Source organism: Acanthochromis polyacanthus, chromosome 4 (genome assembly GCF_021347895.1).
Source record: "Acanthochromis polyacanthus isolate Apoly-LR-REF ecotype Palm Island chromosome 4, KAUST_Apoly_ChrSc, whole genome shotgun sequence".
NCBI classification, from domain to species: domain Eukaryota; kingdom Metazoa; phylum Chordata; class Actinopteri; family Pomacentridae; genus Acanthochromis; species Acanthochromis polyacanthus.
The window spans coordinates 1,259,691-1,282,669 of NC_067116.1; the positions used below are offsets into that span (position 1 = coordinate 1,259,691).

A 22,979-nucleotide genomic window follows, 5' to 3' on the forward strand; every position below is an offset into this window, starting at 1 on the left:
CAGGTGTTTAACATCTGGTGATTGTTCAGGAAACACGCCCAGGTTAACTGGGGATAATCACAACTTAACACAGGCTGCCTGGTTTATAACAAGACAGAAAACTAATCAATGTCTCACCAAGAAAACCTACAACATCGAAGCACGTCCTCTGTTATGTTGTGTGTTTGTCTGAGTTCAGTGGAACAGATCTACAGCAGAACTACAAGTGAAACTTTGGTTTGTTCACAGAAACACTCAGACCATTCAGTCAAATTAAACCAGCTTCTAAATTGAATACTAGCTGCAATAACTTGATAATGTAACTCCTATTATGTGTTGGTAACTTTAGATTTAAAACCTAGATATCAGTTTGTCTTTCGACACAGTTGCACTTAATATAGACCATGGTTTTAGACACTAAAAATGATGTTATTGTGTTTATAAAAAACTTTCTTACAAAAAGCAGAGAAACATGAATTGAATTCACAGTATCTGCACTACATGTGCCTTTCTTCCATTTAAACTTGTTCCTGACCTGTAATCTGAATTCAGGATGTGTATGATCACAGAAATCACTTTATGCTCCAGTATGCTTTGTAAGAATGATCAGAGACCTGCAATGGACTCAGTTAAATAGGAATCTAAATTGTTCATATGTTTAGAGATTTGGGATTTTTCAGTGACAAACATTTATGAAGTGAAATGACGACTCAACAGATCTCAGCTCTTTGAAAGTTTATCTTTAACCTCAGAATTATGACATCTTTACAGTTTCCTCCAAATTTAAAACAAATTCAGCACAAAGAGCTTCGTCATCTCACTGCTTTCATTCAAGTGTTGGCAAGAAAATTTAAGGTTATTTAATGACCAGATTTAACAGTCACCCCATTTAAAACTGCTATTTATTAATGAATAGAGATTGAATCCTTCATTCTATCTGTTCAACATGACAGCAGCTCATTGCTTCACATCATGTTCTTACAGCTCCCAGAGACTGAAGGAGTTTATCTGTTTGTTCTTAAACAACAGAAACAGTAGATAGAAAAAGCACAACATGGACTCTGTGTTCTTTTCTTCCTATCTGTTCTCTGAACGTTCAGAGTAAAATCCACACAGTTCAGGTTATTCCACTTTGAGATCAATGGAGTCTTGTCAGTTTTTACATTGTGAAAATGGACACCCTGAAGAAGCTACAAGCTTATAAAGAGAGGAGGTTAAAACTGTGGCTCTGCAAAATAGAATGGCCCTGGATCTGCTCCTAGCAGCACAAGGAGGTACTTGTAAGGTCATAGGGCCAAAGTGCTGTTCGTATATCTCAGATGTCACATCTGATGTACAAGACATGGTGCACGACACAGCGCAGGGACTAAAATAGCTTCATGATGTACACACTTTTGATTTTGGGAGTTTTTCTAGTCTGTTTGGAACATGGGGTTCAGGATTACTCAGATTCCTGACAATGATCAAAGTGCTGGTAATTTCACTATTGCTTGTTCTCACTTGTTCTGTTACTTTAATCTAATGCATATTGAGATTAAGACATTCCAGTGTATGTTTTCTTTTCCCTACATTTTTTTAAATCTAAAAAGATCCCTTTTATCACAGTGCAAGCTCAGAGACGTGCCACAAACACAACTGTCACACACATGTGCCTCAGGTAGTTATACATAATACACTATACGTTTATTTTTTTTTTTATTCACAGTTTTACATGCTGTTCACATTTGTTTGACTCACTATTCCTTCATTTCAAAAGGGGGGATGGCTTTGAAAACAGGTAAAAGTTAGAATCAACCACAGAGAAAACATTTCATTAATTAACATACAACATATACTAATTGAGATGCTGATTTAACATTACAAGGGAATCGTTTAGAATCACATAATATAATCAAATACTCACTGATTTCAGAGAATTTTCTCATTAAGTTTTGTTTCCTAGATGTGCTGTTTTTACACTGATCCACACATTGCATTATTGTGCTCTTTTGAGTTGCGCTGATCTGAGAAATGGGAGGGTCTGCATCGTTCACACTGGTTGAACTGAACGAATAAAAGATGATTTAGACCAGGTCAGTAAGAGGGATGCAACAGCTACACACACAAACACCACAACATACACACACCTCACACACACACTTAGTTACATCTACACTGCACTACCTTTACACGTGTGTGTACTTTTAATTTTGATAACCATGAATAACACAACAATAACTGTCTTTCCTGGGTACCTGAATTTTCATGTAATAATGTCTCTGTAGAAAACTTATCGTGGAATGATTTTGTATATAACACACATTCAGTAGTACTGAGTAGTTGAAGGTAAAAGAATTTGTAAGGATTGATTGTATCAGAGTTTCTTTTTTTTTCAGGGCATTTTTCTTACTCAAGTGTGTGAATTAATGTTAAACAAATGAAGAGTGTATAACTATTAACATATTACTAATAAATCAGTAAAGTTAAATTTTGAGTTAGTTTAGATTACGGAAATTTCAGCTCATTGAACTGTGTGTAATTACAGGTATAGCAGATGTGATTATTTACTCCAATTTCATTGCATTCAATTTTCTCCATGATTTAAATTTACCACAGCAATCGAGCTCGTTTTATTGTGTATTTGTGTATTTCATTATAAATTACTATGACTTTTAAAATGATTTTTTACGTCTTGAATATTACAGAATCAATTTTGTGGAGCTCTCTGGCCACAGTTTCCACACACGTAAAATTTTTGCTTTCACTTGTAGTTTAGGTTTGATCTTATGATCAAAAAGGGGGATTTGTTAAGGAAAAATTGTACCAACATACAGAAGGTCACCCTTTGACCCCAATTGAAGACACACAGAAGCACACCAACTGCTCAGACAGACAACTATTTGCTGATAGAGCAACAATAACAAGGTTAGATCTGCCTCTTTTCTCTCTCAGACAGTATAAACCCTCCAAGGACAGAGAGACTCCTCAGAGTTGATACTGGCTTTGTCGGCATATGCGGTCCTTGCTGTATCATTTCTCCTGAATTCAGTAAAGCATTTTTCTCTACATCAGTCATCTGAGTCTCCTGAGTGTTTCTCGGTTCGCCTCCTGGTTTCCTCACCTGACATCATGGAAATTGAAAAAAAAACAAACAAAAAACCTAAACTTTCATTTCATGTTTGTTAAGGACAGAAGAGGTTCACGGGGAGAAAAGAAACCATGAACTATAAGTTGGTGATCACCATGATAATGTTTGGTTCCAGATGGCAAACCTGACCTCAAAAAGTTCAAATATGTCTGACTGCTATGTGGCTCATTCATACCTCATCATTCACGGGCCAATGCATGCTTAACACCAAAACCAGTCACACTCGATGAAATTATATGTTAGCAATCTACACCTCTAATTACAACCCCAGTCACTACCTTTAAAAATTCACTTAGTATTTGCCAAACTGCACTAATGCCAGTGACTATGACTTGAGAAACTGGAGAATGCCTCAACATTTTAGTATAACTACTAATGAAACTAATCTACAGGGAATCACGACGGCACGCTAGTCAATCACACCATCACTGTGTTTCAGGAGAAGCTGTGCTGAGGGAGACGTAGACCTAGGCGTGGCAAACTGTATGACTGACTTTCCTATGGAAGGTGTTTGGAGCCATCCCCTGTGCAGCGGTTCTCGGTGTGAGGAAGATTGGGCAAAACCAATCAACCTCACTGCCGTGGGAATCTGTGGCGATGTGATGTGATGGGTGTCTGAACCTGTGGTTCCACACACGGGAGGGTTCTCCTGCCCGGCTGACCACGTTTGGAGCCATGGCCATAGGGTCTATTTGTATCTCCCCCAGGAGTGGTGTGGGGCGTGCTATTTAGCTAAACTACAGCCTGCAGCTCTGGTGATTCTCAAGTCAGGTGTTACTGTCATTCGTCTGCAACGGTATAAGATGAAGGAAACAGTCTGACCCTTCCTCTACTAGATCTCCGCCACTAGTCTCAGATAGAAGAGTCATCTTTATGACACTTTTTCCCATGTACAGAACAGCAGGTTTAGGAAACAGGATGAACGATATGCACTAGGAACTTGAGAAGCTCACACAAACAGTTCTTGATTTAGCAAATCAACTTAAAAACGATCCAGAAAAGAAAGCTATGTGCACACACCTATTCTCATAATAATGCTGTTACTCTTCATATTCACTTGTTGCATCATTCCAATTTTCAGAACACTCATGAGTAAGACGATGAGCAGAACGGTGTCCGAAGTAATGCTGGGCGATGAATTCAGAGCACTCATGGCCAAAAAAATAAAAATAATCCACTTAAAGAAGGAGAGGAGCTAGTGCCTGTATCCTCTATGGTGTAAAATCTTTTGTGTTGGCCTAAGGTTAGCTTAGGCCAAAAGGGGGAATTGTGGGAAAGGGTGTGTTTTATAATTTGCTAAGTGTGCATATTAAAGAGTTGTATTGGTTCTGAGGAATAGGAAGGTCAAGAGCATCATTACCATGGTGTGACTGTAATGAAACAAAGAAGGTAAGTCCAGCTTTATTTTACTTATTACTCATGTGATTGAAACCAAGGATGATCAAGACATAAAGTGATTGATAATCAAAGTACAGACAGTTTTTGATAGCCATAATCAGTAAAGAACATGAGCTTGTTGTGTGTGCAGTCTCTAATCTTGCTTTGCAGCGGTGAAGTCATTCCTACGTGAGCGATAATGACAAAACATCAGCTGTGACAGAGGACAGCGGAACAACGTGGCACCAGAGGGGGCGGCCGGCCTTGATAGATAGCTATACACACTGTTAGAGTATAAGAAGACTGGGTCAGGAACAGTTAGCAGTCTGATTCCATCTGAACTGACTGAACACTTATTGTCGGTTAGGGACAGAGGATTCAGGCCCAGAGCTCTGTATCACACATTCAATTTTGCTGTAATAAATACTTTTGATTTTAAGAAGAAGTCTCCTGACTACTCCATCAAAAGAACTGGGCGGAAACAGCCTTACACATATTTTGTTGGTTTGTTTAATTGTAGAATAGGCTGATTTCCAACACTTCCATCATAACAGCACGTAGCAGAACATTAGCTTGGTTTGATAAAATGAACTGGAACAAACTGAGACCACGCAGTCAGAACTACTCTCTCAGAAAACATGGAAAACACACATTCAGTCCTCCTTCCTAACACGTCATTTCAGACAACGTTAACTGCTAACAATGTTTTTTTTAAAATAGAAGTAAAGGGATTTGAACTCTGGTAAAAACAAACAACATATTTTATTGGCTCTACACAGTGAGCCATGAGCACTTACTGGATGTACTAAATACAGTCAAATTTGAACATTACAGCAACAGATATTCCTGTTGGACACTGAAGAGATGGTGTTGCCAAATTTATATATTTGTATGTCCTCCATGGTGGATTAGCAGCATGTCATTAAATCAAATACAGTCAAACCACACAATTCACTCTCAGCTACACAAATTTCACTTTCCGATGTATAAATCTGGAGCTCAAACTTTAACTCTGTCTTTGTCTCTCAGCTTCCAGCCTCACCACAAATTGGAAGTAAAAACAACTTCAGATATACTCGTCCATCTAATTATCTTGCAGGCTGTGAAATATTACAGCTGTCAGTACAGAGATAACCACACAGTCACTGACAGGCCTTTATCAATCGTCCTTCAATATATTTTATTACTCTGGCCAAAAGCATTCACTATAGAGACCATTACATCACTGACAACAGGAGCCAGTTGAAGGCTGCAGTGATTCTGGTGACAGTACAGTGTATCAGAGTGAGGTTATTGAATATTTCTGTCTCTCTTCGCTGTTGCAGCGGTTTTGCAATTTGCAGACGGTCCCTGTTCACTCCATAGACACCAATGTTATTTCTGCAGCTTGAAAGACAGCTACTTTAGATAAAAGTGGGCTTGTAGCACATTGTCTGCCTTATAATGATGGGAAAGAGACATCATTTATGTTTTGACAACGTATATCCAATGAGATATTGATGCCAGAAGTCTGAATCTGTGAATATCTTTCCAACTTTACTGAACTTGGGGCCACAACCACCCAAGGACTGATATGTTTAAATCTGAAAAAAGCATTTAGTCATACTTAAAGCTATAAGTGCTTTATTAACATGAAACTAAGAGTTTTGTATTGATTTATGATCACATGTTCTGTCTAAAAATCAGTGGCATCACTTTAAACAGTGAAACCAGACTAATAAAACAAAATGTAATGACCAACCAGTGTGAATACTGGATTGTGTAAAAACATAAACAACTGAATGCAGAATACTGGACAAAGAAATTCTCTACAGATATTTTTTCCCATTTAAATCTTATCTTAACATAATTAATGTATTAACTTATTTATCTGTGTTTCCATGTATTTATTGATTTATTTGTTTAGTACTGTTAACATAGAGTTCTGTTTTTCTTAAGACAGGCAAAGGCCATTTATTGATCACATACAGGCTATTAAATAAACGTTTATTAAAAACTAAAATGCACTAAAAATAATAATGAACAACTTAGACATTTACTGAGTCACTAAAATCCTGTAGAGTCTACGACCACATCAGCAGGATTCTAAGCATCCTCTGGTAAATTCACAACCATGTACTGATGTCCCTGAACAAACCGACTTCAGGAGATGATTGGGGATGATAAACTGTGAGCTGCTGGTGGGTTCTCTCTGTTCTCATGTTTCTTACATGTTGGTCTCCTGATGCTGCCTTACTTCAGCCAGTCCATGAGCAACAGAAAACACAGTTTGTCTTCTACCTATTATCAGGGCTTCCAGTCTTTCCACTCACATCTGTTTATTTGCTAACGTTTTTGCTTCTGTGGACGTGGTGGATTTTCAGGTGTAGAAATTTTAAATGCATGACTGCAGCAGCGTCTGTAACCAGGAAACCAGAGACAGAACTGGGCAGGACCGGGCACACCAGAGAACTCTGAGGTCCATCAGCTGGACCTCACAACAGGTCCTCACTACATAAGTCTAAGGAAGGGAAAACGGGCTTCACTAATATTTCCTGTGTTTTATTTTGTTCATTATAAAGTTTTGATGAGTGTGTGACAGACGTGTATGGGACATTTATGAAAATACGGAACAATTTGCTTCATTATTGATTCAATATAGAACGCAACAATTAAAAGTCAAATAAAGGACGATTTCGTATTTTAAGGGACAAGTGGCAACCCTTCTTGTAGCAGAGTTTCAGAGTGATTTAATGATGGAACATCTTTGGAACAATGACAGAACATTTGACACAACAGTCAGTAGTTTGGCTGATCATGAATCTTTGCTCTGACCACAGTCCCTGTAGAACGTCTTTCAGGACTGTTTATAGGAGTTAAAAGTTCCTACTCCAGGGTTGGTACTTCTGAGAGAACCTGGAAAACTGCTGTGTAGGTCTTGATGCTGACTGATTAAACTCAGAGAGGACAACAAGAACCATTTTTCTGTCCTCTCCATCCTCATCCAGCATCAGTCGTCTCCATCAACAATGTAAAATTCACCCTATAGGCTAACATGTAGGCTAACAAGGCTTATATGATCACAGAACTGGAGTTTTGTCCAGTGAAACTATTTCTTGATATTTCAGTGAACTCAGAGTTCTTGCTGTGATCCACCTGGTTCTGTTTTTAATGTCTCTGTGGATGATGTTCACGTTATCAGCATCACTTCTTCAAAACATGTGTTCTGTTTGATGAGGAGCCAATCTGCGATCAAACTAGCAGCTCTGAAACCTTGTTCTGAACATCTTACCCCTCTGCAGCAGGAGGTTGCTCTCCTTTGAATTCAATAGGATTATCCTTAGACCAGTCACTCCTGAAGGACACACAGCTGGATGAAGGTCCAGGTCCAGAGGACTCTGGTCTCTGATGGATTCTGGTAGATAAAGAAGAAACCCACCAGTAAGAGAATTTCATTTTAATTTCTTTCAGACATGAACCTTGCAGCAGAGTTTCAGAGTGATTTAATGATGGAACGTATTTGGAACAATGACAGAACATTTGACACAACATTCAGTAGTTTGATTTCACAGCTTACTTCTCTGCAGCAGGAGGTTGATCATTTTTAAAGTTAATTAAGCGACCCATCGACCAGTCGCTCTTTAAGGACACCCAGCTGGATGCAGGTCCAGGTCCAGGTCCAGGTCCAGGTCCAGGTCCAGGTGGATTCCTGTCAATAATGATGCAGCAGTGATGTGATGCTGAGCTCTGACATGCAGCAGAGTCCTGGACAGTTAGAGATGGTGGTCTCACCTCTGAGCTTTGCTCTGGTTCTCCTGTTCCCCACACAGAGAGCTTTTAGAGGGAGGGACTCCCTCCTCTCTGTCCTCACACTCATCCATGATGCTCAACTCACAGCAGCTCACACACACTTTCTACCTTCACCTGCACAGGAAACAGACATTAAAAGAAAAGATCATCTGCTCCTCCACTGATCCACTCTTATCTTGTGTTTCTATCAGTTGGATCCAGTCAGACAACAATATGAGTATGTAGAACCTCCTCCTCATATCTGTGGTTTTCTACATAGATGTTGAAGTTCTCCAGCAGAACTACAGAGTCCTCAGGTAGAACCTTGCTTCATCAGCATCAACAACAGTGACATCTGTCAAAGACTCTTGGACTGTTCACCTGTGCTAAGCTAATTAGCATATTTGTATGTATATCAACATAAATGGTATATTTAGCCAGTATTCATAACACGTCAGAATACTTAGAGTACTTAGATAATATATTTACACATTTAGCATATTTACTGAGATCGCACATTTAGGTAGTTAAGATATATAGTAAGAATTGTCATGAAATATTGTGTGTGATTCGCAACGTCTGCCGGCGGGGGGTGGGGGTGGGGGGGCCACAAGAGTCAAATATTAGGATCGGTCCATATATCAAAATTCAGATACCATCGTCACGACCGAATATTTGGATATCAGGATATTCGGGTCCAGCCCTATTAGAATGTTAGCGTATGTGGTTACTGGCATCTTAAAGTAGTGAGCATACGTAGCTACTTAGCATAGTTAAGCAGTTTGTCGATTGTTGTCTTTAGCAAATTTAATCTATGTTCTAATGCTACATTGTGTTAGTGTAGTATCTGATCTGAGACATGTATTAATTAATAAGTTAGTAGAATGGAATCTGTTTTGTTTGTTCTGGTATCTGATAGGAGTTGCTTGTTATCTGTAGTGTCTGCTCTGGTGTGGCTCTTTGTCTCTGACCACAGATGGAACCTGCATTAAATGCGTGACTAATTCTACCCATGCCGTTGGAATGTGTTTTTCAGTCTCAGGAACAGATCACTTGTTGTCTTTGAGGCACCCATGTCCAGCTAGAAGATGGATGTGTTCCTTTGGGATTTCAGAGCAGAGGGGTTCTATTCAAGGGTGGTCTTGTTTTCGAGTAAGGGGTCTTCAGACATGAACCAGATGTTGTAATTCGATCCTTACCAGAAGGGTATAAAGCTGTTCACTAGACCATGGTTCGAGAAGGAATCAATTGGCGGGCTCCTTCCAGACAACTTCTGTCTGTACTGATGCTGTTCTTTCTTTTAATAAAAAACTTATAAAGAAAGTCGGTGTCACAGACATTTCTCCTTCACCTGCACATCACGGACATCAGAGAAACTACAACGTTAGCTAATGGTGTTGGAAGGCAAATTGATGATTAGGAAACCGTTGTGTGGTTATGTTTGCTGTTAGGATTTATTATTTTGATTATTTCTATTCTACTATACTGCTGGCTTAATATCGATTTAATCACTGCTTACGTGCTAATAAAGAGTTGTGTTATCCTTTGAAGGATGTGAGGGTCTCAAACATTATCCCACACTATGTGAATTGGGATAAAACAAAGATGAAACGAACCAGGTCAGCTGATGGTAAAATGCAAGCAGCCTACACTAAAACACACCAACTCATTGGTGACACACACATACATGCACATACACTGCATGTTCTCACACACTCACTTAGTACTGAAGGCCGCTCCATGTCCTGAAGACTTCTTGTTAGAACAAAAGCTGCTGTGTCTAAAAACTGATAAAATACTGATGACTGGAGTTGGTGTGTCAACTAGAAGCTGTGATCATTTATGACTGAGACAGAAGTTGGCAGTTAATGGAGAAGGAAACAGTACAGAAAGATACATTATGAATCATAATTTTGAGGGTCTCATTTACAGTATCCGGGATCTTCTGATTGGAGGGATCATGTGCCAAGAGGCTAAGGACACGCCTGTGCACAAATGAGAAGACTGAGTTAAAAATGGTTCCTCTTCATCAGTTTTTGACCAATGAGATTGTTGCACATTTTCATAAATACACTGTATACACTGTGAATTCCATCCATTACTGGGAAGATGCCTTCAGATTAATACTTTTGTTCACTATAGTCCTCTGAACAGTCATGGTCCTTGATATCAAGCTACTTGGCATTGCAGAATAAACTACTTTAACTGAGAGAAGTTGCATGTCTTCTATATCAAAAAATAAACATGCTCTACTTAGCACATGAAAAAAGTGTCAGTTTTCATGTAAAGCATGAAATTGTCTGAGTGACCCCAAACTTTTGAATGGTAGTGTAGATAGTTCACATTTGTAGCTATGTGGCATATTTAGGGAGGCAGCACTTTTAGCTAGTTAGCATGTTCCAAATTTATTTTCCTTCTGGCTCCTACTGACCCCATCTCTCTGTGTACCAGAATGAGTGTGCACTAGCTTTCACGTGCACTAGCTTTCACATGCACTAGCTTTCACGTGCACTAGCTTTCACATGCACTAGCTTTCACATGCACCAGCTCTCCTGTGCACAGGCCTCTCTGGAATGGTGCTGTGTTGTCGCTCTGAGCCTCGTTGTTAGCTCCATTTCCAGAACAGGACTGTGTTTGAACATAGAACAGACAGCCAGCAGACTGTGAGGAGATATTCACTGAATCTGACACAAACTGTGTTGATCACAATCACTGACTCCACCTTTGACTCTGCATCCTCTGATCTGTTCATCCTGATAGCACACATTCTGAGACCCTCACTGATGCAGACGCTGCACCATGGTGCTGGAAATAAAACACTACCAGCACATGAAGAACAAAGCACTGAGACACTGACACTGGAGAGAGAAGAGCTCCATGTTTTCAGCAGAGAAGAGGCCAAAAAGTGTAATGACATGTTGACACCCATTTGCAATGCATACATGTAATTATAACATACACATACAAATTACATGTACTAACTTGAGTTCAGGGAGCTCTGTAGTAGTTTATGGTTGATTAATTTAAAAATACAACAATAATGTTGAATTTTACAGTATCAGTGCAGTGGGATTAAACATGTTACATTTAATTGTACAATGTCATGTTACAAGCAAAAGAACCTATACCTAAGTTATAACTTAGGTATACCTAAGTTATAACTTAGTTATACCATTACACTTTTTGAAGGTAGTCACCTTTAACAACTAACATTTCAAAAAGAACAAAACATACATAATACTACCATTGGAATGACTACTAATACTTGTATCCCAATTTAAAGTAGTGAAAAGCAAAAAACCATTCTGACATCACCCATGCCATTTCAATAAGAATATCTCAGTAACTACAAATATAACCTTGCTGCTTTTTTGTACAGTGATAGAAGACAGATGGAACTGTCTTGTAGAAAAATTTGGGGTCTCTGGTACCTGTCCCACACTGAGATTTTTGCCACCAAAATAGCCAATTAAAAATCTCGTCCACCTTTGGGAGCTCATATTTTCCAAACTGAGGCACCAAGAAAGCTCCAGTTTGCTAAGTTATCACACAAGTTTGTGTAGAATGGAACCCAGGGGTGTTAGAACACTTCTGTGCAGTATTTCTAGTACTTTTAAGGTCGAAAACCCCACTCATGAGTTGTTATCTCTTAATTTTTTAGCATTTTTAGCAAGCCCCCATGGCCTGCAGAGTGTAGGGAAACACCTGGGGATGTTTGTGGGGCACTAGCTACATGCAGAGGCCTTGTTTACCAACTCACAGCTCTCTGGTATGTCTAGAGGCTGAGAAATAACCACTTAAAGATGCAAAAAACCACTGGAGAGGCTTTTTATAGCCCAAATTCTGAAAATTTCAGACCCCCACAACTCAGAAACTATTTCAGCTACAGGCCTACAATTTTGCATAGAAAGTCCTTTCGTGACTATCTAATGGCATACAAATTTAGGACTAATTTGAAGATGGTGCAGCAACACCCCCAAGGAATATCTGGTCATTTCACCTGGAATGACTCTTATTGACAAGTCTATGAACAAACTCCAGCACAGTCCCTCTGTAGAGGTGGAATATTAAATAGAGTTTAATGTCTTTAACGAGGAGGAAGCTCATTAAAATGTGATCAATGCTGCTGACACTGAAGTGGGAATAAAAGCTGAACTGCAGGTGTAGCAGCAGGACTGCAGTTAATCCTACAGGATCACTGACAGCAACACTGAGGGGAACCAGCAGGGGGCGCTCACTGCTGTCTGTTAAATATTACTCATGGAAGTCACTCTGCAGTCACTGGACCACAACACAAAGATGATCCCACATTATTACACTTTGACCAACAGAGGCTCCAAAGAAACATGAACTCTGATCCTTCACAGAACAAGTCCAGGATCAGAGTCAGACCAGAGTCCAGGATCAGAGCCTCATATCAGGTTTTATGGTTTTATACTGAGCCTGTTCAGAGTCCAGACCAAACACTGACTGATACTAAACAGCACATGACTGCAATAAATGTCTCTGATGGACTCCACAGACATTTCATTCTTCAAGTTTTTAACAAAACTCAAACTTGTGTGAGGATTCTTCTGACAATATTTCTACTGACAGTAATAAAAGCTGTTCTCTTGGATTTCTTTCTGCTCTGTTTGACTATTTATCCGTGTTTTCAGTCTGTTTCTGTCCTTTTAGACGGACTCTTGTGATCAGCTGATTTCTACACAGCAGCAGCAAACTGATGCTGATTTCCATGAGACTTGATGTCAAATGGAGGCTGAAGCATGAAAACAGCTCTGAGGTCTGGACCACCAAGCAGGATCTGAGCTCATGGAGGAACTTCAGCTTTACTGTTTTTGTTTTCTCAACAAGAATTTCCTTCAGGTTGAATCATTTTGCGTCTGAATCAAAGAGAACCAAAGTTCCACTCACTCAGCTTCTTCCTCTGCAGCTCTCTGCTGTCTGGACCAGGTCTGAGAGAAAATCCTCCTCTGTGTCTGCAGGCTGCCGTCACTCTGAGACACAAAGAGCAAAGATCAGCTGCTGCACCTTTAGATGACGTTAATATGAGACATGATGAAGCTGCAGCAGCTTCCTGGAAACAGCTGAGGACTAAGAAAGCTCCTCCTCTCTGACCACAGCCTCACTCTGTCCTTTATTTCTACACTCATCCTGCACACATTCACATGTTGATGAAGGAGCTGATCAGGAGTCTGTTTGTCTCTGACTTTATCCATCATGTCTGGCTTCAGACTCTCACATTATTTCATCTACTGTCCAACATTGGAGATTCTCAATCAATGACATGATGAGAAATGACAGTCAACATTTCAGCTTTTTATCTTTAATGATAATAATAATATTAATAATAATAATAATAATAATAATAATAATAATAATAATAATAATAATAATAAGAACACTGAATCAAATGTTAATGTGTAAAAAACAGTCAGAAACTGTGTTGACAGGACGAGGCTCCCGGATGTGGAACAAGATGGACGTCTGAAACGAGAGCTCCGCAAAGTTAGGCAAATAAAACCCCCTGAATTCAGCTACACGATTTACTATCTTCACAGAAGACTCAGAATATGAGCGGGGGATTGAGAAGCAGAACGATGACGGATAAATCAGAAAGAACAGATCCCAAAGTTATCGATGCGAGTTCGAGTGATGCTAATGCTAACCCCGCTAGCAAAATCGAGCACGGCAGTAAGACGTCTCATCTGACCCTAAAAGACATAAGTGACCAGATAAGTGGCCTTCGGACCGAGCTCAATGGAGATTTTATGTCATTCAAAGAAGATTTCAAGAGAGAAATGAAGGAGGAACTGACTGAGTTTAGACATGAAATCAACCAGCAGCTAGCTGCCACTAAGCTAACTCTGCAGGACCATGACGATAAACTCGAGGAGGCCGCAGCACGTATTGAGCAATTGGAAAGATGGTCAGCCACGGCTCACGAAGTACTGCAAGATACTTTAAAAGAACAAAGATTTCTGAAAGATAAAGCTAACGACGTGGAGTCAAGAGCAAGACGTAATAACCTCAGGATATACGGGGTACGCGAGGAAATGGAGGGCTCCTCTACGATTCATTTTGTGGAGAAGCTGCTAGTGAATGAAAAGTTGATTGACGAGGGGACAGATGCCCAAATTCAACGCGCACATCGCTCACTTGGGCCGAAACCAAGCCCAAACACACCCCCGAGATCAATAGTTGTGAACTTTCTGCAATATCGTGTTAAGGAAACTGTTCTCCGAAATGCCTGGAAAAGGAAGATTCAACTCGGGGAAAACACTCTCTCATTTGACCATGATTACACATCTGAGGTGATCCAGCAGCGTAAAGCTTACAAAAAGATAAAAGTGGTTTTGAGAGAGAAGGGAATTCGCTTCCAGACACCATATACCCGGATGCGCATTCACTGGGAGAGTGGCCCCACTATGTATAACAGCGCAGATGAGGCAGAAAAGGACTTACGTCGGAAGGGGCTACTTGACAACCACGGCACCGGCGGAGGAGAAGCCAGCGGCGCGCATCCTCGGAGCATGGAGCCGACTCCCCCTTGGCAACAAGCACACCGACGCGGAGAGAGAGAAGCCGGCCAGCGGGCGCGGGAACGCCTCCAGGAATTCCAGTGGAAAAACACGACTTGAGCAAAGAGGGCGAGTGACGGACATAGATGCCAAAAAGAAATAAGTATAATCCGACTAGGGACAATATTGTGATATCCTATACAAGAACACTGATTTGTGTTGTCGTTAAGATTCACATTTTTTTTTTTTGCCTAACTTAAAGGAGCTAGAACACCTTAGGTAGAATTAGTGGAAAGTTCACTGATTCCATGAGGGGGCCCTTTCTTAAAGGGAGGCCTCCCCCCTTGCCTGCAAAAGGTAAGTATTTGGGACTATTGATTACCCTACCTTGGGAGTCTATTCATTTGTGTGATGTTCAATTTAAAGTTCAGTTTTGTTTTTGTTCAGTATATTTGAGTTCTTTGAAAGTTTTTATTTTTCAGACACGCAACCAATTTAAAACATTTCTTTTCTTTTATGGTGCAGAGCTATAAACTTAGAATAATGTCATTGAATGTCAATGGATTAGGTAACCCAGTTAAACGAGCGAGGGTGATGAAGAAGATTAGAAAAGATGATATGCATATTATTATGCTTCAGGAAACTCATTTAGGACCACAGGAACATGAGAAACTTGCAAAATTTGGCTATAACGTTTTTTATAGTTCATTCTCACAAAATCATAGAAGGGGTGTAGCAACACTGATCTCCAAAAAATTGAAATGTGATGATTTAAAGGAAATCAAAGACACAGAGGGTCGATTCTCCATAGTAAAGGGTAAAGTTGAAAATAACTTGATGACAATGGTGAACATTTATGCTCCTCCCGAAAGTGAAATGTCATTCTACAAAATGTTACTTGATACCGTGATAGCTCAAACTGAAGGCATTTGTGTGTGTGGAGGGGACTGGAATGTGGTTTTAAATCTTAAATGGGATACTACCAGTAACAACAGAAGTAAAAAGAAAATCACAAACCGACTTAACACAATTCTGGGGGAAACTGGTATGGTGGATGTGTGGAGGAAATTTCACCCCACTGTGAAAGATTACACATTTTATTCCTCACCTCACTTGGTTCATTCAAGAATTGACTATTTTATAATAAGGCAGGAAGACTTACACAGGATAAATGAATGTAGGATTGGGGTTGCAGATGTTTCGGATCACAATGCAATTTATTTGACCATCAACCTACAGAATAACCCCAAAAACGTAGTATGGAAACTTAATGTAGGATTACTAAATAACCAATCAGTAGTTAGTTATGTTAAACAGGAAATTAAAACCTTTATGAAAGAAAATGACAATGGAGAGGTAGACTCATCAATTTTGTGGGACTCACTAAAAGCAGTCCTCAGGGGGAAATTAATTGCCAAGGCAACACACATAAAGAAAACAAGAAAAGAGGAATATAGCAGATTGACGAGGGACCTAAAGGAACAAGAAGATAAATTAAAGCTTAAAAAAGACCAAGACACACAAAAGGAGATTCAAAATTCAAAATCACGACTTGAAAAATATTTGGATGATGAAGTAGAGAAAAAAGCCAGATACACCAAACAGTCATATTACGAATTAGGACCAAAGTCAGCTAAGCTGCTTGCTCGGAAATTGCGTAAACAACAGGCAGATTCAACTATTCTAAAAATTAAAGACCCCATCACCCAAAAAACGTTGGCAGAACTGAAAGAAATTGAACACATTTTTTATGAATATTATAGCAACTTATATTCACCTCAGGACAATTCTGATAAGGGATTAATTAAAACATTTTTAGACCAATTAGAGCTTCCCAGTATTGGAGAAATCCAAAATAAAAAGATACTTGCTGAAATTACACCAAAAGAACTCGAAAAAGCAATAGGAAGGTTGAAGACAAATAAAACACCTGGTAGCGATGGCTTCCCTGGCGAGTGGTACAAGATGTTTAAGGAAGATCTGCAACCACTGCTACTTAAAACGCTAAATTATATTCATAAAGAAGGTAGGGCCCCCCCATCATGGAAGGAGGCGATAATTTCATTAATTCCCAAGGAAAATAAAGATCGAGAAAATTGCTCCAACTATAGACCAATTTCAATTTTAAATGTCGACTATAAATTATACACATCAATTATCTCCAAGCGATTTGAAACTTTTATCTCAGATATAATAGATGAAGATCAGACAGGCTTTATAGTCGGCAGACAAACACAAGATAACATTAGAAGAAGCCTCCAAATTATTCATAATATTAATAAAAATAAGATTAAAGCTGCCTTACTTAGTTTAGATGCGGAGAAGGCCTTTGATCGGGTCAATTGGGACTTTTTATACCAAACCTTAGAGAAATTTGGCCTTACTAAAGAAGCTATTCAGTGTATAAAGACAATTTATGATAAGCCCACGGCAAGATTAAAAGTGAATGGATCCCTGACAGATCGGTTTGAGCTTGGAAGAGGTTGTAGACAGGGGTGTGGATTGAGCCCTATCCTCTTTGCGTTATATATCGAACCACTGGCGCAGGCGATCCGACAGAAAGCTGATTTGAAGGGAATTATGTTTAATGGAAGGGAGCAGAAGATTGGATTATTTGCAGATGACATATTGTTGTATCTCAACGATATTAACATAGGTTTACCCAAATTAGTGGAGCTTTTAGATGAATACAATATACATGCAGGATACAAACTGAATATTTCTAAAACTCAAATTTTGCTTTTCAACCATACACCCTCTACTGAAATTTCACATAAATATGACCTAAAATGGAGCGTCAACAAAATTAAATACCTAGGAGTATTCTTGTCTAAAGACCCATCTTTATTATACGACTTCAATTATAACCCAATTAATCAAACAATCAGAATGGATATCCAGAGATGGTCCACATACCCCCTTGATCTTAGTGATAGAATAAATGTGGTGAAAATGAACATCTTACCAAGGCTGTTATATTTGTTTCAATCTTTACCTGTCGACGTACCACACAAACAATTCACAGAATGGGACAAAATGCTATCAAAATTCATTTGGGACGGCAAGAAGGCCAGGGTCAGATATTCAACACTACAGCTGTCAAAAGAGAAGGGGGGTATGGCCCTTCCCAATTTAAAAATGTATTTTTATGCTGCTCAATTGCGATTTCTGTGTTGCTGGTGTGACCCTGGATACTACGCTAAATGGAAAGAGATGGAGACATGCATCCCTGGGCTTAACATACAGACAATCATAGGAGAAGACTGTGTACCAACTGATCTAAAGAATGAAATTAATTCAATAACTAAATTTTCACTTGACATTTGGTTTATTGTTGCAAGACAACAGACACTAAATAAAGAAAGAAAATTATTGAGATGGATAGCTTACGACAAAGAATTTAGACCAGGAGTGCATGACTCCACATTTAAATATTGGATCACAAAGGGTGTCACAGCATTCTGTACTTTAATCAACAATGGTGAAATGAGGAGTTTTCAATATCTAAAGGAGAAATTTGACCTTAAAAATCAGGACTTTTTTAGATACTTACAGTTGAGAGAATATTATAACAAAGAAATAAGAGAAAGAGGAAGTGAACCCAACGCCGTTTTAGATGCACTATGTGGGGCATACCAACAGAAAACACGCAAAATTATATCAAAGCTGTATATTAGCCTAATGTCGGGCCAGAAACATTCAACTATATATGTCAAAGAAAAGTGGGAAAAGGAAACATTAACAACCATCTCTAATGAAGAGTGGTATCAAATCTGCCGACTATCTCAGACTTCTACAAATTCACAAAAATGGAGAGAATTTAATTGGAAAAACTTAATAAGATTTTTTATTACACCGTTGATAAAAAGTAAACAATTGTCCTCCCAACAAATATGTTGGAGGCAATGTGGTTGTATCAATGCAAACCACACTCATATCTTCTGGGATTGCCCGCAGATAAAAACCTTTTGGGCTTCAATTCACCTTTCCATATGTAAGATATTAAAATACAATGTGTCAATGTCTTTCACAACATTATACCTTGGCCTCCTCACTGAAATTGTTCAGAAAGATGACCAAATATTTAATTAAAATATTATTGACAGCCGGAAGGAAGGCAATAACAAGACGATGGCTTCAACCCGATCCACCCAGCCATTCTCAATGGATAAATGTTGTGCAAGAGATTTTTACAATGGAGAAAATTACCCTCGCTCTAAGGCTGAAAGCTGTTGAATTCAATGACAAATGGGAGAAATGGTCAATATATTATAAGTCAATAGATCAGGAAAACTGATGTTTTATTTTAAGTTAGCTAACAAGGGGAAATGGTTGCAGTCCTTTTTCTTTATGTTTTGTTTTATTTGTTTATTGTTGATAACCATGTAAACAATCATTGAAAAAACATGTTTAACTGTAAATGTGAAAACTGAAAAACCAATAAAAATCTAAGTTGAAAAAAAAAAAAGAAACTGTGTTGACGGGTCATTTTTGTAGATTTTTAATGTTTTTTTTTACTGTGGGTGAGTTGAAATCTAAAAAGAAATGAAGTCAAAGTTCCACCTTTGAGCCACATGAAGTGAAACTATTAAAGCAGAAGTAAACTGGTGATATTTTCTGAAGCACATGTAGCTGCAGGTCACAATGATACAAAACTAAACATGGAGAATACTTTTAATGTGAAATCATTTGTGTTGAACTTTTCTAACTGGTTGAGCAGCTTTAACAAGTTGTTCCATAAAAACTAAACTATTGTTGGATAGTCAGATCCAAGCTGAACACGGTTCTGGAGTTTCAACCAGTTTCTCCACATAGAACTAAGAAAACATCCTTTAGAAATGTGGACATGTTTGTGGTTTTCTGAGCCCCTCTGTAGGCTGCAGAAACACAGTGAAGTGTTCCCTGTTCTACCGACTGAATCCATCAACTTCCTGAAGAGATGCTTGAAGGTCCACCAACCAGAACCATGCTGGTGACGGAGAACTCAGGAGGAACATCCAACTTTGTAAGAAGCACCAGAGAAATCCACACATCCCTTCCACTCACATGAATGTGAGGATGGAAGCTGTTATTATGGGATGTTTGTTTCAGCAGCTGTTGACTCATCAGCTGAAGAGACTGAGATCAGTTTCCAGGATCATTGAAGGCCGTCAGACATCTTGAACTCCGTCACATGAGACCAGTTTGTCATTGATCTGATCAGCTGATGATCAGCTGTGAGGAATTCTTATTGATCTTCTGAGTGGAGCTCTGATGGAACCTCCATGGACGTGAACTGTGAGGGAGCTGGACCCTCATTGTTGCTGATGTGTCGCCCTCTGCTGCTGGAAACATGAACTGCACCACGTCACTGCCGACAACACACCACAGGAAGTGATTTTGGAATAAGATATTTATTTTGAACATGTAAAGAAAAGCATCAAGTAAACAAGGAATTACCATTCTACATATAGATATATGAATTCATACAAAACAAAATCATAAAGCAAAAGAATGATTCACGGTGCAGGGTTGGTGCTCACCACGTGGGGGAGGTGGGACTGTGGGCCGGTGGGGCGCCGTGGGGGTCTGCTATGGCCCGTTCTGCTGCGCGGGCCTTGGGGCTCTGGCTGTGTCGGGGGGGGGTCGCTCCGGGCTCCTGGGCTGGATCTCCGCTCGGTGGCTCCTGCGGGGGGGCTGTGTGGACCTCCTTGGGCTGGAGGAGACAGCTCCCTCCTTTTGGTGGAGGTTTTCATGCATGCCAGACCCACCACACCGGCACCTACCAAAACTCAATAGAGTTTGTTCCTCCGGTCGCTGAGTCAGTGGAGGTTGCTGGGTTAGTGTCTGTGGATCTCACTCTGCTCTATCTATCCTTCTTGTGGCCTCCTGACATCTTCATGATTGATCCAGTTGGGATTTTGTCGTATTAGGTGTTTGTGAAGGGTCTTAGATTTGTAAATGGTTTTAAGGTGTGAATTAAAGAGTACAAACAAATAAAATGCACCTTTTCTCTTAGAACACTGTCTATGCCTCACCTTTCTGTCTGTCCTGTGTTTGTTTTATGTTTCACTTGGGTGTGCACAGCCCTCAATGGCATAATGTAGGAAACAGCTTGAAATAAACATGATAGGTTAATTTGCCATGAGGACAGGTGATGGTCACAGTCACAAAGAAGAAAAAAATTGCACATGAAGCTTAAGCAATGGCACCATGAGTGGTTGGTGTCATTTTTGAGCGGACTTGCAGACAAAAAAAAAAAAAAGGAAAGTGACGGGCTGGACCAGATAGAGGAGAGCTGGGAAATGGGGAAATACAAATTCCAGCAAAAACAGCAGGAAAACGTGGACTTCAGAGAATGACTACAGCCCCTTGGTGGTCCAGATGGAGAAAGATTTTGCAGTGCTTGTAAAAAAAATGAAGCTTGGTACAATGGGTGTCAATGCTGTGAAATCTCACATGCATTCTGACGGCCACAAATCGGCTGTAAGAGGCAGACAACGGTTAACTGTGGCTACTTACTTTCCCGTGACCAGCAGCGTAACGTCTTCAGCATCTACTTCGACCACCACAAACAGCACAACTGCAGCTGTAGTGACCACCGCTCCCACCAGAGCCGCCGCTACCGTCAGAAAATCGAGCAGTCTTCGGGCATCTTTTGGGTGGAATGCAACGCTGCAGGTGGAGGTGCTCTGGTGTCTGAACACTGCTGTGAAGCACCACTCATACACATCCAATGAATGCATTTCTGGATTGTTCCAGGCAATGTTTCTGGATTCAGAAATAGTCAAATGTTTCACCTGTGGAAAGGACAAAACTAGCTCCATGTTATGGCATGTATAGCTGTACTTTTTGTTCATGGAATGTTATTTGGATGAATTAAAGATTCAAGACGAGTTCACCATTTGTCAATGAATCTTATTTCTTTTAGAAGCTTCAAAAACTGTTTTATTCTACCTTTTTAATTATTGTATCAAATTTACAATCAAATAGGTTGTCACCTTTTCAGATTTTCTTTTTCATGTCAAATAAGTGAAATAAAATATTTCTATTTGAGGGATTGTGTGTCTGCTGGACATAAAGAATCTCCTTTCCATCTGTGTGGATGGGCCAAATGTGAACATGAAATTCCTCCATCATTTCCATCCAGACCATGCTGAACTACATGGAGGTCAGCAGTTAAACAATGTTGGGAGCTGTGGATTGTACGTGGAAACATTCTGAAATGTCACAGTGTTCAGGAGGTTCCCCGTTAATCTGAAGATGTTGGACCACAAGATGAAGAGATGTGAAGTATTTGTGTTACACTTGTACAATGATGACCGTGTCCATCCAGGAGACAGTGACTTTAATTACACATGAAGATTCTGCAAATACAGAAGAGATACAGATCCAGTTTCTGATTAGTATTGGCTCTCTTTGCTGCTATCTTCACTCCTCATGTTATGACTGGGTTTACTTCCTTGTACACCAAGATAACAGCACCAGTCTTTGACATGACAAAGCCAATACTGCCTCCTACTGACCAAAATGGGTATCGCCCTACAGTTACTGAGGAAGAAGCAGGTAAGTTTTCCCTGTTTTTAGGAGAGACACAAGGCCTTGAAAATTCTATTAAAATGAAAAATAATAGTGGTGGGACCAAACTAATGAGAAAAATGACTAATTCTGGACATCATATGAACAATAAAGATGTCCAGGGAGCCACATTTGCATGATTCTATTTCACTTAAAAAACAACCTGTCAACATTTGACAAATTACACTTAATTTCATTAGACCGAGTAGCTCTTTAGCTTCAGCTCACTTCTGTTTACTTTCACTCTTTGTAGTTTGTTTCTAAATTACTTTGAACTCAACACTTCAATCGACTCTCTGTGATAAAAGCAACGAGTAAATGAACATTTACCTGCATGAATATGTGAGAAGAAGCCGGGGTGCCTCCAGAAATGAGCTGAAAATGAGGTGGACACAAGACTTGATAAATCACATACTGATGTAATTTAGTTTATCCGATACAGGTGCAGTTGTGGTTTTTACAGTGACTCCTGTTCAATATAATCTAGAAGAAAAGATGCTGTACTTGAGGGGGAAAGTTCACCTTAAACATCTTTAGTTTATTGATCATTTCAGTCTTGAAAATTCTGCCCATGTGTGATGAAAATGTTTCTATTTACAGCCAGTTATGGTGCAGTAAAATGAGTTTTCAGACACTTGTAAAGACCGTGA

General features: G+C 39.5%; 1 protein-coding gene across 1 annotated transcript in view; it reads right to left on the reverse strand.

Annotated features, from left to right (window-relative positions):
• Positions 1-22,979, reverse strand: part of LOC127533520 (NACHT, LRR and PYD domains-containing protein 3-like) — a 137,625-nt gene that overhangs the window by 39,539 nt on the left and 75,107 nt on the right. Inside the window, exons 2-4 of the mRNA XM_051946711.1 lie at positions 8,255-8,386; positions 8,040-8,171; positions 7,755-7,877 (exon numbers count right to left, since the gene is read on the reverse strand). Coding sequence (XP_051802671.1) covers positions 7,755-7,877; positions 8,040-8,171; positions 8,255-8,343 — 344 coding nt within the window. The 5' untranslated portion in view covers positions 8,344-8,386. The remainder of the gene's footprint in view (positions 1-7,754; positions 7,878-8,039; positions 8,172-8,254; positions 8,387-22,979) is intronic.